A 21,718-nucleotide genomic window follows, 5' to 3' on the forward strand; every position below is an offset into this window, starting at 1 on the left:
AAGCCTACTTTAAAAAATAGTAGTAACAGGGGAAAATCTTTTTTTTAAAATGCAGTTGGTTGATTTTTCCTTATGTCTAAGAATGAAACAAAATACCAAGTTGGACACAGCAAACTTCCTGCTCCATTCAGTTACAGGTACACAGGTACCTTCTGCCTACCGGCACATATTAAATATTATCAATGTGAGGTTTTGTTTTGTTTTGTTTTGAGATTTTATTTATTTGAGAGAGAGGGAGCACAAGCAGGGGGAGCAGCAGGCAGAGGGAGAGGGAGAAGCAGACTCCCCACTGAGCAGGGAGCCCCACATGGGGCTCGATCCCAGGATTCTGGGATCATGATCTGAGCCGAAGGCAGATGCGTAACCAACTGAGCCACCCAGGCGTCCCTTTATCAACATCTGATGTACTAATTTGTTAGTATTTCTAAGTCAAGGGGTGAGACAGGAAGAGAGGACAGGTTCCACATTTGTGAGCAGACAGGTATGAAATAAATCAGCCAAGAAAAGCACCTCACCTAAGGCTGTCCCAAGATTCTGAACACCTGAAAGTGGCATCATTTTCTATGGTCATCCCAGCTAGATTTAGATTTTTAATCCCACTCCCTCTGGTCCTCAAAAATGCAAACATTAAACCAACATATCTGTTATGGTTAGGCGGAGCTACATGTAACAAAACCACCAAAATTACAGTAGCACAAACAGGATAAAAGGTTATCTCTCTGTCTCAGAAAAGCCCAAGGGTTGGCAATCCAGAGGTAGTAATCTGCTTCTAGAAGTCCTCAGAAACCCAGCCTATTTTTTTCACAGGCTATACCTCCCAGCAAAGAGCTGGGAAGATGCTTTCTTTATTCCAGGAAGCCACATACCCCATGTTAATAGGAGAGAATGGATGGTAGCGGGAAATGGGGCTTCTCTACCACAACCAAATTTTACCAAACACATGAAAGGGATCAGAATATGCCACCCCCAAACATGCCACTTCAGCATAAAAATTATTTTGAGCTGAATCCAAGTGAGAATCTTCCTCTAATCTGCCTAAAAGTATAAACTTCCCTTATAAAGTTACCCCCCTCTCTTGTACCTGGAAGAGAACAAACTTTATAACCAGACACAGAGAAAGTGCTGAGATGAGTCTGCACATACCTTACCAGATAACTTTATCTTCCATTAGTTTCCCTCATATATTCACCTTTCCACAGTCTACCACCCCGAAAGTCCAAACCCCCTTTCCTTAGTCTTGTCATTTCTCAACAATTTATCACCCTTTGTTAAAACAGTATGTAAGCCCCCAAGTTCAACCACTTCTTTCGGTTTTTACTTCATTTTTATGAAGGCATCCGTGCACATAAAAATTAATAATAAATACAATTTGTATTCCTTTTCTCTTGTCAATCTATCTTTTTTTCAGTTGGATTCACAGGTCCCAATTAATGAACCTAAGAGGATAGAGTATAATTTTTTTCTTCCCCTATACATACAAAAAGAAGCCAAAACCTCCACAAAGCACCCATTTATTTGCTCATTCAAGAAACATTTACTGATTCCATACTATGTACCATGCATCCCATTAGATACAGGAGAGAGAGAGCTAGACAGGTTCTGAGTAAGATGGACAAGGTCTTGACCTCAGAGAACTCTCATTTACTAAGGGAAACGAACAGTTGAAAATAACGATGCATTGTAACTGCTGGGGGCAAAAAGAGAGACAAATCCATTTGACCTTGGAGTGAAGATGCTCATAAAAAGTTTTCTGTAACATTCCTTATCGTTAAGGGATAATCACAAGACAAAAGAAATAACAATGAACCAGAAGTAGATCTTCTAAGTGTAAGAAGAATCCTAAAGCAAATTTCCTGTAACGATTATGAGTCACAGTGCAGCTGGCACTATGTTGCTTGATGGTAAACAGGTCAGCCAGGGAGTCTTCGCTGGAGGGAATGGTTGGACCAGTTAGAAAGCCCCTTTTCTTTCTGTAAGCTACTAAAAATTCAAGCCCTTCAAGTCATTTAGGCAACTCTGAGGGAACAATTAGGCTTTTGCCCACTTCACAGAAATCATGTTACAGAGAAGCATTCTGTTGGGGGAGAGAGGAAATGACATACTGATGAGGTTATTTATAAAGATGCAAGACAATGATGACTCCAGCCACTTAGCCTGAGAGGCACATGGGTGGTAAAATCTTAATGGTGGGGCACCTGTCCTCTTGCAGTGTCAAAGTTCTGGAAGCCAGAGTGGAGAGAGGTGCTGGGAAGGCCGCACCACCTGCAACCAGCGTGGCTCTGTGTTTTCTATAAGAATACTACAAAATCCCTCAAGGAGGAACAGAGGCCGTGTGATCATGAGAAAGTCATAGTTAAATGTGCAGAGGTCAAAAACTACAAATGGGGAATGAGGCTGGGAGGCTCTCAGCTTACCTGAGCTCACAGAAAATACTAGAATGATCTGTCATTTACTTGGCAACCGAGAATGGCAGAAGGAGGCAGAGTTGGGAAAATGTCTTACGTTGTCCGACTCCTTGCATAGAGCAAACTATGAGACTAAACATTCAAGTCATTTGATGTAGAATCTATAGCCTACAGATTATAGAAATGTCCTGATACTTTTTCTTTAAAGATTCTTTTCCATCTCAGGAGATTAAAATCATTCGATCACTCTTTGGGTATCTGGAGTCAGGGTTTAAAACACCACAGAAACACCACAATGATTATGCCTAATTTTTTAAGTTGGAACAGGTCATTACTTCAAGGCAAGAAAAAAAGTTTTCAGTTAATCATCTTATTTCTAAAACAGTTTGTCATATTTTAAAATTAAAGCTATTAATACTCAGGAATATAATATAAAATGAAAAACTGATTCTCCAAGCTGCAGTACAAAATACAACAAGATGCATCCCCTGGGATACGGTCCCCTTCACACTATCCCCAGAGAAGGCAATGTGACACTTCGGCTCTGAAAAAGGACAGAGGCAAGGCTTCTCTCACATGCATCGTCTGAGTTTGTGAGCAAACCTCACCCTCCTGGCTCACAGCAGAATGTCCTCAGGTTGACCACACATTCAGATGACACACTATGAAATGCAAAATATCTCCTCATTCCACATAGGAAATTTTCATAGCTAAAAGCCAACCAAGCAAATATGCGTCCACTGCCTCAAACCAGGTCAGGAGCAGAAATGACCAGTTCTATGGCTACTTGGCTCAGAGCAATCCAACATCAGGAGTTCAAGCCATACTCCTTGGGCTGCCGTGCCCATCAGAGGCAGCTCTGGAGATCCCACCACAATGCCATTGCCCAGCCTAAGGTGTTTCTGACTATACACCTGAGACATGCTCATGTTCTTCTCTACCTTCCCAGACAGGTAAACTACTCTGAAGCCCAGGTTCTGAACCTGACAGAGAGGGCCCCAGCCCGTCCAGACCATGCCCTCTCCTAGATCCTGTCTGCTGTAAGAATGACCTTTCAATCAGGGTGACCCCATCTTAACTAAATCCAGGCCCCTGGGTCCACCCAGGCCTAGATGAATTCCACACAGAATGTAGAGAGTTTTACCACGTCTATCAATATCATCTTTCTATTAGACGTTGTACACACAATTTGCCTATTTGACCTTGCATTTGTATTTCATGATAGTGTTGGGAAAAACAGCCTGAAAGGAAAATTATGCCCATTTTACAGAAGATAGTGAGTCCTAGAAGAGATGTGGAATCAACTCTAGCCCTTCTGAAAGCCCCCTTGTGACGGGTTATGAATCCACTGAGCCCCAGAGCAGCAAATGGAGCAAACAGGCCACACTAGTGGAAGCTCATGTCCTGGTTCCTGGGTTCCCTTCTATTTCCTACTCCTCTTTTACCAGCACCACCTTCTCCCAGGGTTTGCTCTTTCTCTTCAGCCCGGTGTTCCCACAGGGTTTCCCACCCACCTCTGCCAACCCTGGTCCCAGTGTCCGACCTGTCCAGGCTTCTCTGTTCCACCTTCTGCTCTTTCCTAACCAACTTCGAAAGTTCCCTCATCAGCTGCTTTGGGAAGCTCACCCCCTCCATTTCCTACTGAAGGATAAAGGATGGAAAGCCCTCAGTGATGAAGACAGAATCTAAATGCATTCTTAACTGGCAGGTTACCCACATAAAGCAGCAAAATGACATGCGACAGAGAATATTCCAGACAGTAAGCAGAGGGGAGTCTTTTAATAAACACGGAGTTGGAAGGCGTAATTTTCCTATATCCCTTCTGTCCTCTCAACATGATGCCATACCCACATTTTGACTGGCTACCTGGGTCCCGAGAATAAAGATCTGGGGGCGCCTGGCTGTCTGAGTCAGTAGAGCGTGCAACCTTTGATCTCAGGGTGGTGAGTTAAAGCATAGTGATTACTTTAAGAAAAAAAAAGAATTAAAGGTTTCTCAACCTCTCATTGGTTGTGTCTGCTGTGTGATTAAGTTCTACTTCTGTAATGCGAGTGGAGAGGACATGTGCAGTTTCTGGGTCACATGCTTCAACGGAAGAGCACCTTCCTTACCCTAACGAGCTGAAATGTGAGGTGGCAATGACCCACCTTTCACTACGTGGAACAAAAAGAAGCCTAAGGCCTGGATCCTGTGGGTCACTGACCCACCCTGGACTATTTACATCTGAACTCTTAAATCAGAGAATAGCCTTTCTTCTCTGTAGTCTCTGCTCAAGCAGCTAAAATATCCTTAATAATGCCAGGGTCCCGACCTAAGTCTAGGTAAACTTCTCGCTCTTGGTGGAAAACCTGTGCTTAGCCAAGGGCTTTTTGAAGTATGCCTAATTCATCAGAGCTGAAAGAATAAAGCCACTGAGCCCCTGGGTGGGAAGAAAACATATGAAGCTGGGTAAGATCACGGTTGTGGCCAACCGCGGTGAATTAGAGTGCACCACGTACGCTTTCAAAAAATTTTAATTTGAGTTTTATAAAAGCTAAATTCCAAACAAAACAGGCACTGGGCCAATTCTGGCCCACAAGGCACTATTTTCCAGCCTATTCACTTCACACGCAAGAGTTAGGGCCAGAGAGATCAGGGGATTCCTCAGAGCCTTCACCCCACTAGAAACGGAGCTGTCCCTAGACATGGACCTTCCGCTTCCCGAGCTTACCTCCCTGTTCGTCCAGCTGAAGCCCCAGGCATCTCTGCTCCCTGGCAGTCAGGCAGGGTGGGGGGCACCTAAATACCATTTGGAATTAGACTCGAAACTGCCCATTTAAGAAGAGTTCAGGTCCTCTTTGTCTCTCTTCCTCAACAGTGCAATCCTAAAGCCATTAGATGGGTAAGAAGGATGTCCTCATGGGAAGTAGCTGTGGGTAGGTGTCTCAGGCTGAGCTGGGTGAGGAAGATGTCCATGGTGAGGGCAAGTCCAGCGCCTTGAGAACCAGGATGAGGTAAGCAGGGTGTCCTTGGGGGAAGAGGGGATTGGTGAAATCAACCAGAACGAGGATCGAGGGTCCTAGGAAGCAGGTTTCTAACTATCAGAGACAAAAGCAGCAAATCCTGGAAGGGCAAAAACTGAACAAGAACTGTGATGTTGTACTGGATTTGTGAAGTTCTGATGTGACCCCATGGTTGTCCAGATGTAGAAAGGTTGTACATCCGTGTATTTCCCAACTCTGTCCACTGTGAGGACCTGACAGCACTGAAATCTTCATGTTGATACGTCTTGGCTTCTAAATAGGATTCTTGACTAAATGGCTTGAGAAAATGGCTGATTCCAGGGCTGGGGCAGGTAAGTACAAGAACCACCCAGAACATCTTGCTTCAAAAAGGAAGGCAGGGACTGAAGAAGAATGAGAACACATCAAGAGAACACAGAAGCCAGTTTCACGGGTATCCTGCTGGCCAAATCAGGTATCAAAATTTATTCTGAGCATGTAACTTATTGGCTAGAAGAGGAAAACATAAAAACATACAAATGTAAGTAAATAAACATAAAGTCTGAGGGAAAAACAGCCCGCATACATAGTTTCAAAGTACCTCCCCACAAAAGACATGCATGTACAAAGGATAAAAGAAATGTTTTACAATGGAGAATGCCAGCAGACAACACCCTGTGAGAGCTACATGAACATCCTCTGTAATAGACAAATGGCAACCACACCCCACCTATTAAGATGCAGTGAGGCCACGACTGGGTATTTACCCCAAGATACAAATGTAGTGATCCGAAAGGGCACGTGCACCCAAATGTTTACAGCAGCAATGTCCACAATAGCCAAACTATGGAAAGAACCTAGATGTCCATCAGCAGATGAATGGATAAAGAAGACGTGGCATATATGTATAATGGAGTATTAGGCAGCCTTCAAAAGAAATGAAATCTTGCCATTTGCAACGGCGTGGATGAACTAGAGGGTATTATGTTGAGCAAAATAAGTCAATCAGAGAAAGACAATTATCATATGATCTCCCTGATATCAGGAATTTGAGAGGAAGGGCAGCGGGTTGTGAGGGGTAGGGAAGGAAAAAAATGAAATAAGATGGGATTGGGAGGGAGACAAACCATAAGAGACTCTTAATCTCACAAAACAAACAGAGGGTTGCTGGGGCGAAGGGGGTATGGAGAGGGTGGCTGGGTTACTGACATTGGGGAAGGTATGTTATATGGTGAGTGCTGTGAAATGTGTAAGCCTGATGATTCACAGACCTGTAACCCTGGGGCAAATAATACATTACATGTTAATAAAAGTAATTTTAAAAAAAGATGCAGTGAGGCAAACACAGCATCACTTCTGTGATTGTACTGCTCTACCAGTTTTTTGGTATGATTTTATTTATTTGTGCGGAAGAGAAAGAGTGCATGAGCAGGGGGAGAGGCAGAGGGAGAAGCAGACGCCCTGCTGAGCAGAGAGCCCAATGTGGGGCTTAATTCCAGGACCCTGAGATCATGATCTGAGCCAAAGCAGATGCTTAACCCACAGAGCCACCTAGGCACCCCTTACAACACAAACCTTAAACCCAAATATTCTCATGAGCAAACACCAAGTTCAGAGGCATTCTACCAAGTAAGTTGTAATTTCTAAAGTGTTATGGTTGGGGCGGCTGGGTGGCTCAGTCAGTCAAGTGCCTATCTTCAGCTCCAGTCATAATCTCAGGGTCCCACAATTGAGCCCCATGTGGGGCTCTCTGCTCAGTGGGAATCTGCTTCTCCTTCTGTGCTCTTCCTCTCAAATAAATAAAATCTTAAAAAAAAAAAAAGTGTCATGGTTATAAAAGCCAAAAAAAAAAAAAAAGAAAAGAAAAAAAAGAAAAAGTAGATAGAATAACACAGCTCCTTTTGGTATAAAAGAGATTACTGATACAAGGGGCTAAAGTTGAATAGTATCTGAAAACAAGATGTAATATATCAGTAGTTCCCTGATTTTGATGGTGTGTAACACCATCATTACATAGGAAAATGTCGTTTGTAAGAAATATACACTCAAGGATTTGGGGTGATGGGAGGGTTGTCAATTACATAGTCTCAAATAGTGAAGGGGAAAGAAGTTCTTTGTATTGTACTCCAATTTTGAAGTTTGTGATAGTATCAAAATAAAAAATAAAGAAAATCATAGAAGAAAAAATGAAGGGACAGCGATTAAAAAGAGGTAGGCAAGGAAGGAGAGCATTAATTTTAGATGACTCGTTACTGGAGCACTCCTAACTCTGGAGCCAGACTGCCTGGGTTCAGATTTCACCCCCACCATTTATCAACTGGTAGACTTGGGAAAAAGTTACTCAACCCCCCGTCCCTCCATTTCCATGTTAATAAAATGTGGATTATCAGAGTACCTATTTCATGACTTGTTATGAGAATTAAACGGGTTTCTATTTGTTAAGTGCTTTGAAAAGTGCCTGGAACATAGCAAGTATCATAAAAGTTCATACAAGTATAAGTAAAAGAAATAAAATGTCCCCTGGAGTAGTTCAAACTGGAGTAACCTCACACATAGGCTTCACGAGGGACAGGTGGGGAGTGAATGGAAAATGAAACTTAATAACGTTTAACTTAAAACAAAAGATATTCCTGTGCAATTACAGCCCAAATACTATTTTTTCACTGACATTCTGGTGCTTAGATTTTACCCAAAGTCAATCACCCACGGAAGCTCAGGTGATCTGTGTCGTTAGCCGACCAGAGGTAGGAAATGCGGGTTACCAATGCTGCTGGAATGTAAAGCATCTCATACAAGCAGGGCATGGTGCTTAGCACATTTGTCTTCAGAATACAAAAACCTTTTCCATGGTGACCTCCTGGATACCACGATCAACACAACTTCCTTCCCTGCCAAACTTAGGCATTTGCTCTGAGCAGCAGCGCCACCTACAGCTCAACACCGTAAAGACAACTCCATAGTATGAACCCTGGTCAAACCTCCCCAACTCTAGAGTTGAGGGGCTAAAAGCAAATGTAAAGTACTGACAGGATCTGTGTTTCCATTTTTTAAAACAAAGAGTTAATTTATCTGACACAGAGAGAGAGAGCGCGCGCGCATGCACAAGCAGGGAAAGGACAGAGAGAGAGGGAGCAGCGGACTCTCCACTGAGCAGGAAGCCCCATGCGGGGCTCAATCCCAGGACCCTGAGATCATGACTTAAGCCAAAGGCAGAGGCTTAACCCACCGCCGCCCAGGCGCCCCAAGATTTTAATTTTTAGTAAAGGAAATAAACGGCCCCAAAACAGTTGAAGTTCATTCATTCTGGCAGAATGTCAAGACAGTTCATTATCTGCTTTCCAGCTATGTCCAGGGAATAAGGAATTGAGGAAGGTGACAAACCCAGGAAACACCAACACAATGCCATTTGCACCCGGAGAATGAAGGGCAAGAAATAGGTACGGTGTTGCCAGAATCCTGTGTCACCACAGCAGAGGGGACACGACAAGGTCTGTAGTCACAGAAATAGGATTAAAACCATTGAGAGTAACTACCAAAGGCTGGCAGAGAGTGGGGAAATGGATACTCTGACCTCTAAGCTTTGATTTTCTACCACTGGCCAAACAATCAAAAACCAGAATACAAAGAAAGCCCAGGTGAAGGAGTCCAGAGGTCAGCCCTGAAAGACACACTGCCAGGACAATGTTAGAAAATGAATCTGTGGGAGCAAAGTGAGTGTGACCACCGTCCTTTCTAATTTTTGCTAAAGGCAAAATTGTTTTCTGTGTCTTATAACAAAGCGGCCAAACTGGCAGACCCCAGATTATAGTTAAGAAAATTAAGTTCAAATAGGTTAGCTGCTTGCTGAAGGTCACACGTCATCTGTATGGGACTCTACAAATATAACAAAAAACACCCTTTAATAACAGGAATTTAAAGGCCTGGCCACAGCAAGAATTGGGCACCTGGATGGCTCAGTCGATTAAGCAACCCGACTCTCGATTTCAACTCAGGTCATGCACGATCTCAGGGTAGATCAAGCCAGACCTTGGTCTCTGCGCTGGGTTGGCTCTGGGGCCTGCTTGAGATTCTCTCCCTTTACCCCTTCTTCCACTCTCTCCTGCTCTAAAATTAGATAAAGGCCACAAGAATGAAATGTATCAGATTATAAAAGGCAACAGTGAGGAAAGGGAAATTCATTCATGAAATCTGGGGGGAGTACTAAATATTTGAAGGGGAGATCAATTTAGATCAAGTCATAACATACACCCTACAGCCAAATGGATTAAACGCTGATAGGCCAATCCCACAAAAACATTTATGGGCCTTTTCCAATGGGGGGTAAAAAAAAGTCTGTATTTTTAATCCAGAGCACTAGACTGAACCTTCCATTCAACATGGGGAATGCCCTGACCCTGCAAAAACTACCTCCAAGGGACACCTGGCTGGCTCAGTGGGTTAAGCTTCTGCCTTTGGCTCAGGTCATGATCCCAGGTCCTGGGATTAAGCCCAGCATTGGGGTCCCTGCTCAGCGGGGAGTCTGCTTCTCCTTCTCCTTGCCCCTCCCCCCACTCATGCTCTCTGCTCTCTCTCAAATAAATAAAAATCTTAAAAAAAAAAAAAATACTTCTCTTGGGGCACCTGGGTGGCTCAGTGGGTAAAGCCTCTGCCTTCGGCTCAGGTCATGGTCTTGGGGTCCTGGGTACAAGCCCCACATCGGGAATCTGTGCTCAGCAGGGAGCCTGCTCCCCCCACCCCCAGCCTGCATCTCTGCCTACTTATGATCTCTCTGTCAAATAAATAAATAAAATCTTAAAAAAAAAATTCTCCTCTCTAAAAACAAAAACAAAACAAAACAAAAAACTATCTCTGAAACTACCGGTTGGGAAGTTTCCACAGGATGTGCTCCAGCAAGACTACAGTATAAAGCAATCGGACAAAATACATGGGAGCCAGGAAGATCGAGAGTCTCTAATGCAGAAGAGCAGCAAAGGAAGGGGAAATCTGCAGATGTCACTTGTATGCTAGCCAAGAGCAGGCCATCTCACTGAAGCAGAGAACAAAGAGCACTGGGACAGGGGATCCCAGGAAGAATAAAAACAGCTTCCTGAGTAACTGGAAAATATTAATAGGCATGTGACAGAATCCAGGCATTTTGAAATAATTAGTAATGGTCTATTTTTATGAAATATCCAGAACAGGCAAACCGAGAGACAAAAGCAGACTGGACAAAAGGGACTGGAGAATAGGGTGAAAAGGGGAGAGTACTGGTCAATGGGTAATGGGGTTTCCTCTGGGGATGATAAAAATATTCTGGAACCAGTCAGTGGTGACTGCTGCACCAATGAGTGAATGTACCAAATGCCACTGAGCTGCACACTTCAAAAATGGTTATGCCGTAGTTTAACACAATTAGAAGAACAAAACAAAACAAAAAAAAACAGATCCAGAGCACATTAAGCAATAAGGGCAATTACAAACTCCAGGAAGAAGACAAGACAAGAAAGCAGGCATGATTTGTTGCCTTTTGCACAGCCGTAATTAAGTCATGACTACAGTCTATGACTACAGACTTCACATACACAGTATGTATGAAGAGAAGAGAGGAATGCAGGGAAAGCAGCTTTATGTCTGGGGAAATGCTAATAAAAAAGTTAATCCTCACCTACTGCACTGAGAACTCTGCATTTAATATCTGAACTGATTTACTGAAAAATCACAGTAGGAGCTTATTACTTAGGAATAAGTAACAGCAAAAAAGGTGAGGATGGTCGTTCCAGTAAAGCATGGGGGGAGAAGAGGAGGGAACAGTGTTTTAAGCATTCTAGGCTCATTGTATTTTTAACTGTGTACTATACTTAACAAACAAAAAAAAAAGCAGAGGAAAAATTTATAACCTAACTTTCTAAACTTAAAGTGGAAAAAGATCAAGAGATTTGGGGCACCTGCCTGGCTCAGTCAATAGAGCATGTCTCTTGTTCTTGGAGTTATGAAGTTTGAGCCCCACCTTGGGTACACAGACTACTTAAAATGATTTTAAAAAATTCAACAGATTTGATTGCGTGAGAACTCCAAAACTTCAGTACATCAGAACTTATCAACACTTTCTGGGACTCAAATGCTGTGGCACCTAATGTCTTCATACATCCCCTTAAAAACCTTTAAGGCCAACAAACACCTAGAAGAAAACCAAACATGAGCAGTTAATTGCAAGACAAGAGAAGTGTGAAAAGGGTAGAAATTTGCAAACAGTTACCAGTGCAAATGTCTACAGCAAATAGGCAGATAAATAAAATTACAGCAAAGCCAATAGGAGAAAAGATCTGAAGTGCTAGGGAAGGGGAGAAGAGCAAGCACATGGACTCCTCAGTCCCTTCAGCACTACCAGGGACAAAGAATGCCATTAAAAATATTATGCAGTTGCACAGCATGCAAGAGAGAAGTGAAAAAAGTAACAACATCCCTATTTCCTTTAAGAAAACTGCCTCATCTCTATTGTGTGAGGTCTTCATCATGAGTGCTTGCCTCCCAAAATGGAGGCCAGGAAAATCAAGTATTCCAATGCCGGCCTACAGAACTCCAAGAGTCAGGATCCTAGGGTCAGACATTGGGATGCTCTCTCCAGAGACTGGAGAAGTACAGGAAGATGCCAAGACACTTAAGGTTCACTGTAGCGGTGAAGCTGGCATGCTGACCACAGCTCCCAATGGGGGCTGGGAAACGGCAGTATGGCTACAGTACCAGATGCAAGCAGTCAGGAGGGGCTCGACGGAAACAGTGATCACAAGCAGCAGTACAGGGCCCCTAGCGCCTTAAAATACACAACCCTAACACCACACACAAATGTGCATTTCAACTTCCTTGGTTAAAAATACTAATAAACAATGTTTATTTTTTTGATTCACTAAAAAAGAACAGAGAGGGACAACTGTAGCGCAAATTTTTTAATAATAAGCATTATGACAAAAATAGGTCCTCATAATTATTAGAAACATGTAGAAAAATTATGAATTAGTCTCAAAAAAAACGGCAATCAATCAATTTTACTCAATTACTGTATGTTAAGACTAGATCTGCCAATCACCCCAGCATGCTAGAAAATTGGCCACCATATCATGGCTTTACCAGATACACGGGAGGATGGACAGCCTCCTTAAAAACCTAAAAGAAAGAAAATTATAAATGTAAAAAACTTTAAGTTAAAACAAACACAGTAATATAGCTTATATCTTAGAACATTTGTTTAAAAATAATATGCTGGGAAAACCAAGGATATAAGAAAATATTTTAATCAAAAATCACCTTACACAATTTCACAAAATAGTAACGGCCTATCAGTATGTGATTCCTAAAAGTGTTTTAAATGGTGCTTTACTCTCTTCAGATAGCAATATAGTCCCTAAGACAGGGCTAAAATACTTAAACAATGAGACCTAAAAAAAAAAAAAAAGAAAAAAAAAAAAAGGCGAAACAAAGCCATAGCAAGATTTTTAAAGTTAATGTGCAAATTCCATGATCTTCTTAAAGAACCACTTATTTTAAAAGGAAAGATATCACAATATGGCATAATCCAGTCTATGATATACTTTAAAAAATGGAGAAAACTTGGTCTTTAGCAGGATCATTTCATGAGATGTTTCAAGGTGACCTAGGTCAATAGAGAGTATACAAGTGTGTGTGTGTGCTCTGGGCATGGGGATGGAGGAAAGAAGGTCTGGAAATGAATGATTCCAAGCACCTCATTCTCCAACATCTTTTTTTGTGTGTGCGGGTTTTAATTTTTATCAAAGTTATATATTTTCTTGACTTGAAGAATCAAATAGTTCTCTAAGACATGTTCTAAGAAACAGCCATCCCTCCTATCTCCATACCTGACCTCCCACTTGCCCTTCTTGAGACAATGCTTCTTTCAGAATTTACCTCCCTACCTCCATCAACCTTTGTTACTATTTCTCACATATTATGGACATATTATGAATACCTTTCCCACCCTGATAAATTTTCAATTGCTTCATTTTTTTCATTTGCTTCTTTGTCATAACTCAACCAGTTGTCCAAATCTCTCCATACATCCTAATGCATCCGATTATCTACAAATACAACTTCTTGGAAGGCTTCTGCCCAGGTCTAACCCAGCCAGGCAGTATAGATGGCCAGGAAGACAGGAGACCTTCAAGAGCCAATGTGGGCTCAACAGGCAACCTTGGGCTGAAATGAACCACCCCAAAGGGCTCAAGTTTCCCAAGAGAAGGAAGCAGATTCTCCTTTGCAAGTTCTACATGTGAACTTTCTTTCCTCCTTTCACAAAAACCACATGCTGCCACACACATAGTGGTCATTCTCCCAGAACAAATCCAAGGGCAACCGCACAAATGTAATAGTTATAAAGAAAATGCCCTAAGATTGTATAAGAAACCCAGACGACACTCTCCATAAACACAGGCAGGTGCAAAACCTTGTCCACCGTGTTGTATCTTTTGTGGTGACACAAAGCCAGTACAAGCAAGAGAAACCATAATGGTGATGAACACCCTTAGTCATTTCAAACACAGCAAGTCATATCACATCAATGCTGTTCTGTGCTAATCTATAGGCAAGGAACACAAACACACTCCCTGCAAACACGCACTAGAAGCTAATGTCAGTCAATACTCACTAAAGCAATCTCTACTCACACTCAGATGTTCCTGCATCTACCGAGACTTCTATTTTCTTCCCTTTTCTATTCTGTGTTTTTCCAATTTCCTCCGATTGCATCTACTCCTTTTTTAAAAAAACTGTAATAAAAAAATTCTCGAAATCATGAACTACTAGTAAAAATTCATCCTACCTTTTACTAAATATGGCTATATCATGACAATTTAGTTTTATTTTTTAAAAAATTAAGTCTCTTGATTTAAGTGGGGCCTCAGGGTTAAGAGCCTAGCCACCGTCATAATCAAAATGATGCATTTATTCAGGACAAATCTTAACTTTCTTCATCTTCTTCAGAAGAAAGAGGTCTAAGAATACCTATATGATCTGAAGTAGTATCAATTTACTGTCACCTTCACTGAAACTTGATTCCTTGAGCCAGAGGAAGGTCCTTACTGTAGTTGATGGTACTAGAAGGAAAAAAAAAATTCAATGAAGGGCAGTATATACATAATATAGAATATTTATTTATTATTTTTTTAATATAGAATATTTAATGTCATTAAGAAAACCTAGCACATCTGTGTATATAACAAGGTGAAATGTCCCAAGATACAAGTTGGTAAAGAAAAAAAGTTAAGATACAAAACAAGGTTAGTACAGACCCAGTTTCATGAGAGAGAAAAGGCAAAGGAGAGAACAGAATCCAGAAAAACACCTTTCAAATACGTTATTCATAGTCTTTGGGGCACAATATGGGGATCCACTCTAAATCTCAGGTGCACAAGAAAAGTAAAAGGAACATAACTGACTTTGAAGAACAGGTACCAGGAAACAAACAAAACCCACAACAAAGAATGGGAACCAGGAGAGGGTGCATGTGTCTGAGACTTAAAGCATAGCCAAAAGCTCCTCAGAATTTCCAGACGGACATCAAGTCACTGAGGCTCTAAGGGACTAAGGTTGAGAATCCACCTGAGGTTAGAGGGCTAGTGAGAAGCAATAAATGAGACCAAGATGAGCATCCTGGGATCCTCAACCTTTGCTCTGTAACATCACATGGGCCTGACCCACATATTGTTTTAATATATTTGGTAAAATCATTTCTATCTAAGGGAGAGAAAAAACAGCATACAAGCAGGGCGCTTGGGTGGCTCAGTTGGTCAAGTGTCCGACTCTTGATTTCGGCTCAGGTCGGGATCTCAGGGTCATAAGATCCAGCCCCACACTGGGCTCTGTGCTCAGCTGGAGTCTGCTGGAGATTCTCTCTCTCCTTCTCCCTCTGCTCCTCCCCCAGCTCGTGTACCCTCTGCCCCCAAAACAAGTATTTTTTTAAAAACATACAAAAAATAAAAAATAGCATACAAGTAGAAGAACCAACTCCTAGTAAAATCCTCCCTGAAGCAGGCGGGGGCACCAGCCACTAGTGTGTGCTGGGTAAACAAGCTAAGGCACCGTCAAGAGCCACGCTCACTATTCTGGCCTGCAAGGGCCCTGCACACCTCCCCTCTGCTGCTGCCCCTACCACCTGCAGGGGTGGTGGCCATACCCAAAGAGAAAACCGCAAGTACAGCTTCTCCCACTTTCTCCTACTGGCTGACCCTCCAATGTCCTGCTCCTCTGGTGTCTCTAGACAGAAACCACAACTGAGATGGTTTCACGGTCAAGCCCTGGGCACTAGCTGAGGTGGGACAACAAAGGGAGAAAAGTAACAGTACAGGATAGATGCCCTGGGAGGGGACAGCTGCGCTTCATTACAAAACCAAACTAAAGTGAAGCAGTACGAAGAACATATGGGAGAAAAGCAGAAAAGCACGTTCCAATGGCACAAAGCTCAAACCCACCCTCCCAAAGCCTTTTCTTACCAAGTAGATCTTCTCATGTACTGTTTCCAGGCATCACTACCGGACTCCCGGCCACCTCCAGTGTGCTTTTCTCCTCCTAGAGAAATACACAAGAAGCTCACAGATCATGAGCAGTTTTTCTGGGTGCAGCACCTACTTGGTAGCATGGAGAGAAACACACCAAAAGGAGACTAGAGCTACCAGACCAATGAGTTCACATTTAGCTCAGAGTATATGCTTCCTCTATAAAAAAAGACAAGAGGGGCGCCTGGGTGGCTCAGTGGGTTAAGCCCCTGCCTTTAGCTCAGGTCGTGATCCCAAGGTCCTGGGATCGAGCCCCACATTGGGCTCCCTGCTCAGCAGGGAGCCTGCTTCCCCCCTCTCTCTCTGCCTGCCTCTCTGCCTACTTGTGATCTCTCTGTGTCAAATACATAAATAAAATCTTTAAAAAAAAAATAAAAAAAGACAAGAGACCAAATAAACAGCAAAAAAGAACTAAGGTGGCAGGGGGGTGGGGGGGGATGACACACAAAAGGCATACAGAGGCAACAAATCTGCCAGAAGCAAAAGAAAACCAACCTTACCACTGGACCAGATACTAAGATGGAAAATTTCTGGACAGTGGAAATATAATCACACTTAAGCTCAGCTATATATAATTTTCAATAACAACTATACACGGCTTTTACAATATTCTGAAATGTTACATTAATGTCCTTATAACATAAGAAGGTAATGATTCCATAAAATAAGAGAAGGGTATTATGTACAAGTGTGCTATCAAAGCACAAGAAATAAGTCTTGGTAGTGTTTTTAGTAACAGCAAAGGAGAAAATACTTAACAGAAGAGCAATAAGAAAGATCTGAGAAGGTGCCCAGCTGGCTCAGTCAGTGAAGTGTTTGATTCCTGATCTCAGGATTATGAGTTCAAGACCCACACTGGGGATAGAGATTACTTAAAAATAAAATCCTATGGGCACCTGGATAGATCTGCCAGTTAAGCATCCAACTCCTGATTTTTGGCTCAGGTCATGATCTCAAGGTGTTGAGATCGAGCCCTGTGTTGGGCTCTGTGCTCAGCGGGGAGTCTCCTTGAGATTCTCTCTCTCCCTCTCCCTTTGCCCTTCACCCAGTACACATGTACTCTCTAAATAGATATTTTTATAAAAATTAAAATATGTGAAAATCTAAGGAAATCGCCCATATTTTAAAAAAAGATGGAAAATAGAAGGGAAAAGATAACAAAATTAGATGATCCTTAAAGAGATAAGATATTATTCAAATAATAGTTCTAGTCATTAGAAAAAGAGAATAATTGCGGCACCTGGCTGGCTCAGTCCATAGAGCACGTGACTGCTGATCTCGGGGCTTTAAGTTTAAGCCGCATACTGGGTACAGAGAGTACTTTAAAAAAAGGTGGGGGAGGGTGCCTCACTGGCTCAGTTAGTTAAGCAACTGACTCTTGGTTTTGGCTCAGGTCATGATCTCCAGATTGTGAGACTAAGTCCCAAGTCAGGCTCAGCATGGAGAAGAGATTCTCCCTCTCCCTCTCCCTATGCCCCTCTACCTTCACACACACTAAATAAATAAAACTTTAAAAAGAGAGAGAAAGGGGAAAAAACTGTCAAAAAAACACCCAGCACTGAAAATTAGAAGCCCCAATACTCTAAAGCTAATCACTGGCACAATGTCTAAGAAAATTTTTTACAAAGATCTCAAACCTAGGAAACCTCATATTTTTTGAAATAGGAAAAAAAAAAGAGAGATCGGAAATCGAAGTGGACCGGGCTCTTCAACCACGACACCAGAAGCCATAATGCAAATGAATTAACAACTTCAAATGTCTGAGGAAAAACTGCTGCAAATTGTGCAGGATAGGCACAGAAGGTCTGCCGGCAACACTGCTGCATGTAGGAACCCAGCTGCTGAAGAGTGCCCTCCATGGATAGCAAACTGCCCCTCAATGATTAAAGTGTCTTACTGGGCCTCAGGGGCCTCAGCTGTTCTGGTACAATGTGGTTTATGTGAAACCCCTCCTTTCCTTCAGGGAGTCTGGAGTTTCAGTATGTGCCAGGGAAAGGAGGCCTCGGCAACCAGCCTCCAACAAAAGCCTGGGATGCAGAGTCTCCTGAGTTTTCCTGGTAGATGACACTTCATGTTTGTCATCCCAACCCACTGCTGGAAGAAGGAAGCACATCCTGTGTGACCGTGAGGGGGAGAACACAGAAGCATGGTTGCTTCCTCCGGTTTCCTCCTGACCTCACCGGGCAAAACCTCATGCCACACACACAGAAGAGGGAGGCTTAAGAAGGTTCATCTATGCTAACAGAGGGTCAACAAACAATGTCTAAAATGGAGAAGAGTAAGCAGCTGAAGCACACTACTTTGAAAGACTGAAGGAGGGGCGCCTGGCTGGCTCAGTCGGGGGATCACCAGGCATGAGGGCACAGAGCTGTGAGTTCCAGCCCCATGGTGGATGGAGATTATTTAAAACTAATTTAAAAAAAAAAAAAAAAAAAAGAACTACAGTAAATTCAAAGGTAAATTTCCTTTTAGTAATTTCCAAGTAGCTGCCTCTGGGAATGAAGCCGGAAGAGAAAAGTGGGAGAACCCCCTTTCCCATTTAAAAATTAACTTGTGGGGTGCCTGGGTGGCTCAGTGTGTTAAGCCTCTGCCTTCAGCTCAGGTCATGATCTCAGGGTCCTGGGACCGAGCTCCTCATCAGGCTCTCTGCTCAGCAGGGAGCCTGCTTCCCTCTCTCTCTCTTCTCTCTCTCTGCCTACTTGTGATCTCTGTCAAATAAATAAATAAAAATAAAATCTTTAAAGAAAATTTAAAAAATAAAAATTAACTTGTGTGGGCTTCAGGGAGTAAGAGTCAGGTGCACAAAGAAGTGTGGGCTACAGGGGCGCCTGGGTGGCTCAGTGGGTTAAAGCCTCTGCCTTCGGCTCAGGTCATGATCCCAGGGTCCTGGGATCGAGCCCCGCATTGGGCTCTCCGCTCCGTGGAGAGCCTGCTTTCTCCTCTCTCTCTGCCTGCCTCTCTGCCTACTTGTGATCTGTCTGTCAAATAAATAAATAAAATCTTAAAAAAAAAAAAAAAAGAAGTGTGGGCTACAAACAGGCACTAAAGCCCTGCAGGGGGAGAGCTGGACACGGGGGCACACAGCCTACTCAAGAGCACAGTGCAGGGGAGAGCCTGAAGGAAAGCAGGAACCTTTCCTCAAAACTGACGCAATGAATAGTAAGTGCAGCAAACACTGGTCTGAAAACACGAAAAAGTGCCTCGAATTATTTACAATGTTGGAGGTATTAACACATGTGTGTTCTGCTCTATACATATACAGATATATATGTAAATATAAACAAGGTAATCTGTTTTTACTATACTTCTGCTCATTTTTAGTTGAAATGCTTAAAACACAACTGCCGGTTGGGATGACTTTAGGAAAAAAACAAACTACTACTTAATTTAAGCATTAAGAAGTCAAGGCTTATTAAGAGAAAATACAAGCAGAACCCAGTGGAAGAAAACATGTTAGTGTTTTATCTAAAATAAAACTAATGTTTAACGTGTGTTGGAGAGGATGTGGAGAAAGGGGAACCCTCTTACACTGTTGGTGGGAATGCAAGTTGGTGCAGCCACTTTGGAGAACAGTGTGAAGATTCCTCAAGAAATTAAAAATAGTTTCCCTATGACCCTGCAATTGCACTACTGGGCATTTACCCCAAAGATACAGATGTAGTGAAAAGAAGGGCCATGTGTACCCCGATGTTTATAGCAGCAATGGCCACGGTCACCAAACTGTGGAAAGAACCAAGATGCCCTTCAACGGACGAGTGGATAAGGAAGATGTGGTCCATATACACTATGGAGTATTATGCCTCCATCAGAAAGGATGAATACCCAACTTTTGTAGCAACATGGACAGGACTGGAGAAGATTATGCTGAGTGAAATAAGTCAAGCAAAGAGAGTCAAGTATCATATGGTTTCACTTATGTGTGGAGCAAAACAAGTAACATGGAGGACATAGGGAGATGGAGAGGAGAAGGGAGTTGAGGGAAACTGGAAGGGGAGGTGAACCATGAGAGCCTATGGACTCTGAAAAACAATCTGAGGGTTTTGAAGAGGCGGGGGTTGGGAGGTTGGAGCCAGGTGGTGGGTATTAAGGAGGGCACGTATTGCATAGAGCACTGGGTGTGGTGCATAAACAATGAATTCTGTTACACTGAAAAGAAATTAAAAAAAAAAAAACAACAAAAACTAATGTTTAACACCACACCCCTTTGAAACTAAAAACCAGAATTTTTTGCGTGACAAAATCTGGCTTATCTCCAAAGCCAGGGGTTCTTAAATGTTCTTTGAGTCACTGACCATCTTCCCAAAAAAAGAGATGTCACTGCTTCAAGGGGTCACATATCCTAGGCTAAGGGCCCTGGCTCCAATGTGATGCAGCGTTTGAGAATAGAGTCAGATTCTGGATCATCACTCTGAATATGGCAGTAAGCTCCTCTCAAGCATGTTAGACCAGACTCTTACCAGGTTCTATTATTTCAGTTTCTTGGTCAAACTTTTCTAACAGCTACTACTCCTTTTCCTTTGCTGCCTGATCTGCGTCCCCTCCCCAAATACCTATGTGGAAAACCTAACTCCCAATACTTAGAATGTGGCTGTATTTGGCAAAAGATCCTTTTAAAGAGGTAATTAAGGTTGAATGAAGTCATAAGCCAAAGAAAGATGTCACAAAGTTGCAGGCCTGTAACAAAAGGACTGGTGTCCTAGGAAAGGAAGAGGCACCAGGCATGTACAGGCAGGCATGGAGAAAAGGCCACGGAAGGACCCTAAGTCATGAAAGAGGGGCCTCAGGAGAAACCAGCACTGCCAACACCTTATCCTTGGACTTGCAGCCTCCACAACTGTGAGAACATCAATTTCTGTTGTTCAAGCCACCCACACCATGGCGTTTTGTTATGGTACCCCAACCATCTAACTGCCCCCAACGTAGAAAAGGGATTCTGTACATACCGAATGCACCTCCAATCTCAGCGCCGCTTGTGGGGATGTTGACGTTCACAATCCCACAGTCTGATCCTTTCGGTCTGTGTGCAGAAAGGGAAGCAAGGTTGAGAGCAACAGATAGGAATTAAGAAATAAAACAAACTGAAAAAATCCAAACAAAACCTCTAAGACTCTTCATGCTCAAAAATGGGATTTTCAACTACAATGGTTTCTTTCTTTCTTTCTTTTTAAGCCCATTCATGACACAAACTAGGCTTATGTAAATTCTCAAAACAGACAAAGTTATACCCAAGCCAGCGGAAGATTCTGCCCAAATCCTTGGTAAAGATGCTACTGGAAAGTCCCTGTTTTACTTCGTTATTCCAGGCGAAGACTTCCTCTTCATTCTAAAAGGACAGCGGAAGCTGTTAGAGGATGCAGCAATTGCGTCAAAATTCACAAGAGTCCATTTCATGAGCTGTACCAATGTAATTGCCACGCACAGAAGCTAACTAAAGCCTCAGTATCTTACTAATTCTGTTTCTCTCATGCACAGCTTTGCGGGGGTTTTCCCTGAATTGTACTCTGAGAAACAGAGATGAGGACATGCTTCCACTCAAGCTGCTACATCTAAGACCTATTAGTTACTGAGCTCCTCTTATATGCAACCCACTGACCGAAGCACTTCGCACACATTTAAGTATTTAATCCTCATCCAACGATACAACTTTTGTATTACCCCCAATTTACAGATTAGGCAAGGCACACTAAATAATTTATTCAAGAATTCACTCACATACACAAAATACAAAACATGAAATTATTCTCTGTCACAAGACATGAAACAAGACGACGATTTAAATCAAGATTTTTGA

General features: G+C 42.6%; 1 protein-coding gene across 2 annotated transcripts in view; it reads right to left on the reverse strand.

The window, feature by feature from the left end:
- Positions 1-4,900: 4,900 nt before the first annotated feature.
- Positions 4,901-21,718, reverse strand: part of ALDH7A1 (aldehyde dehydrogenase 7 family member A1) — a 52,176-nt gene continuing 35,358 nt past the window's right edge. Inside the window, exons 15-20 of one of the 2 annotated variants that reach the window (XM_080803583.1) lie at positions 21,153-21,250; positions 20,871-20,944; positions 15,865-15,940; positions 14,413-14,469; positions 12,491-12,526; positions 4,901-5,896 (exon numbers count right to left, since the gene is read on the reverse strand). In XM_080803583.1, the coding sequence (XP_080659709.1) occupies positions 14,415-14,469; positions 15,865-15,940; positions 20,871-20,944; positions 21,153-21,250 (303 nt within the window). In that variant the 3' untranslated portion in view covers positions 4,901-5,896; positions 12,491-12,526; positions 14,413-14,414. Of the gene's footprint in view, positions 5,897-12,294; positions 12,527-14,412; positions 14,470-15,864; positions 15,941-20,870; positions 20,945-21,152; positions 21,251-21,718 lie in introns of those variants that run through there. The other variant, XM_080803582.1, reaches the window with a different exon arrangement.

This window comes from Martes martes (assembly GCF_963455335.1).
Source record: "Martes martes genome assembly, chromosome: 5".
Lineage (NCBI taxonomy): Eukaryota > Metazoa > Chordata > Mammalia > Carnivora > Mustelidae > Martes > Martes martes.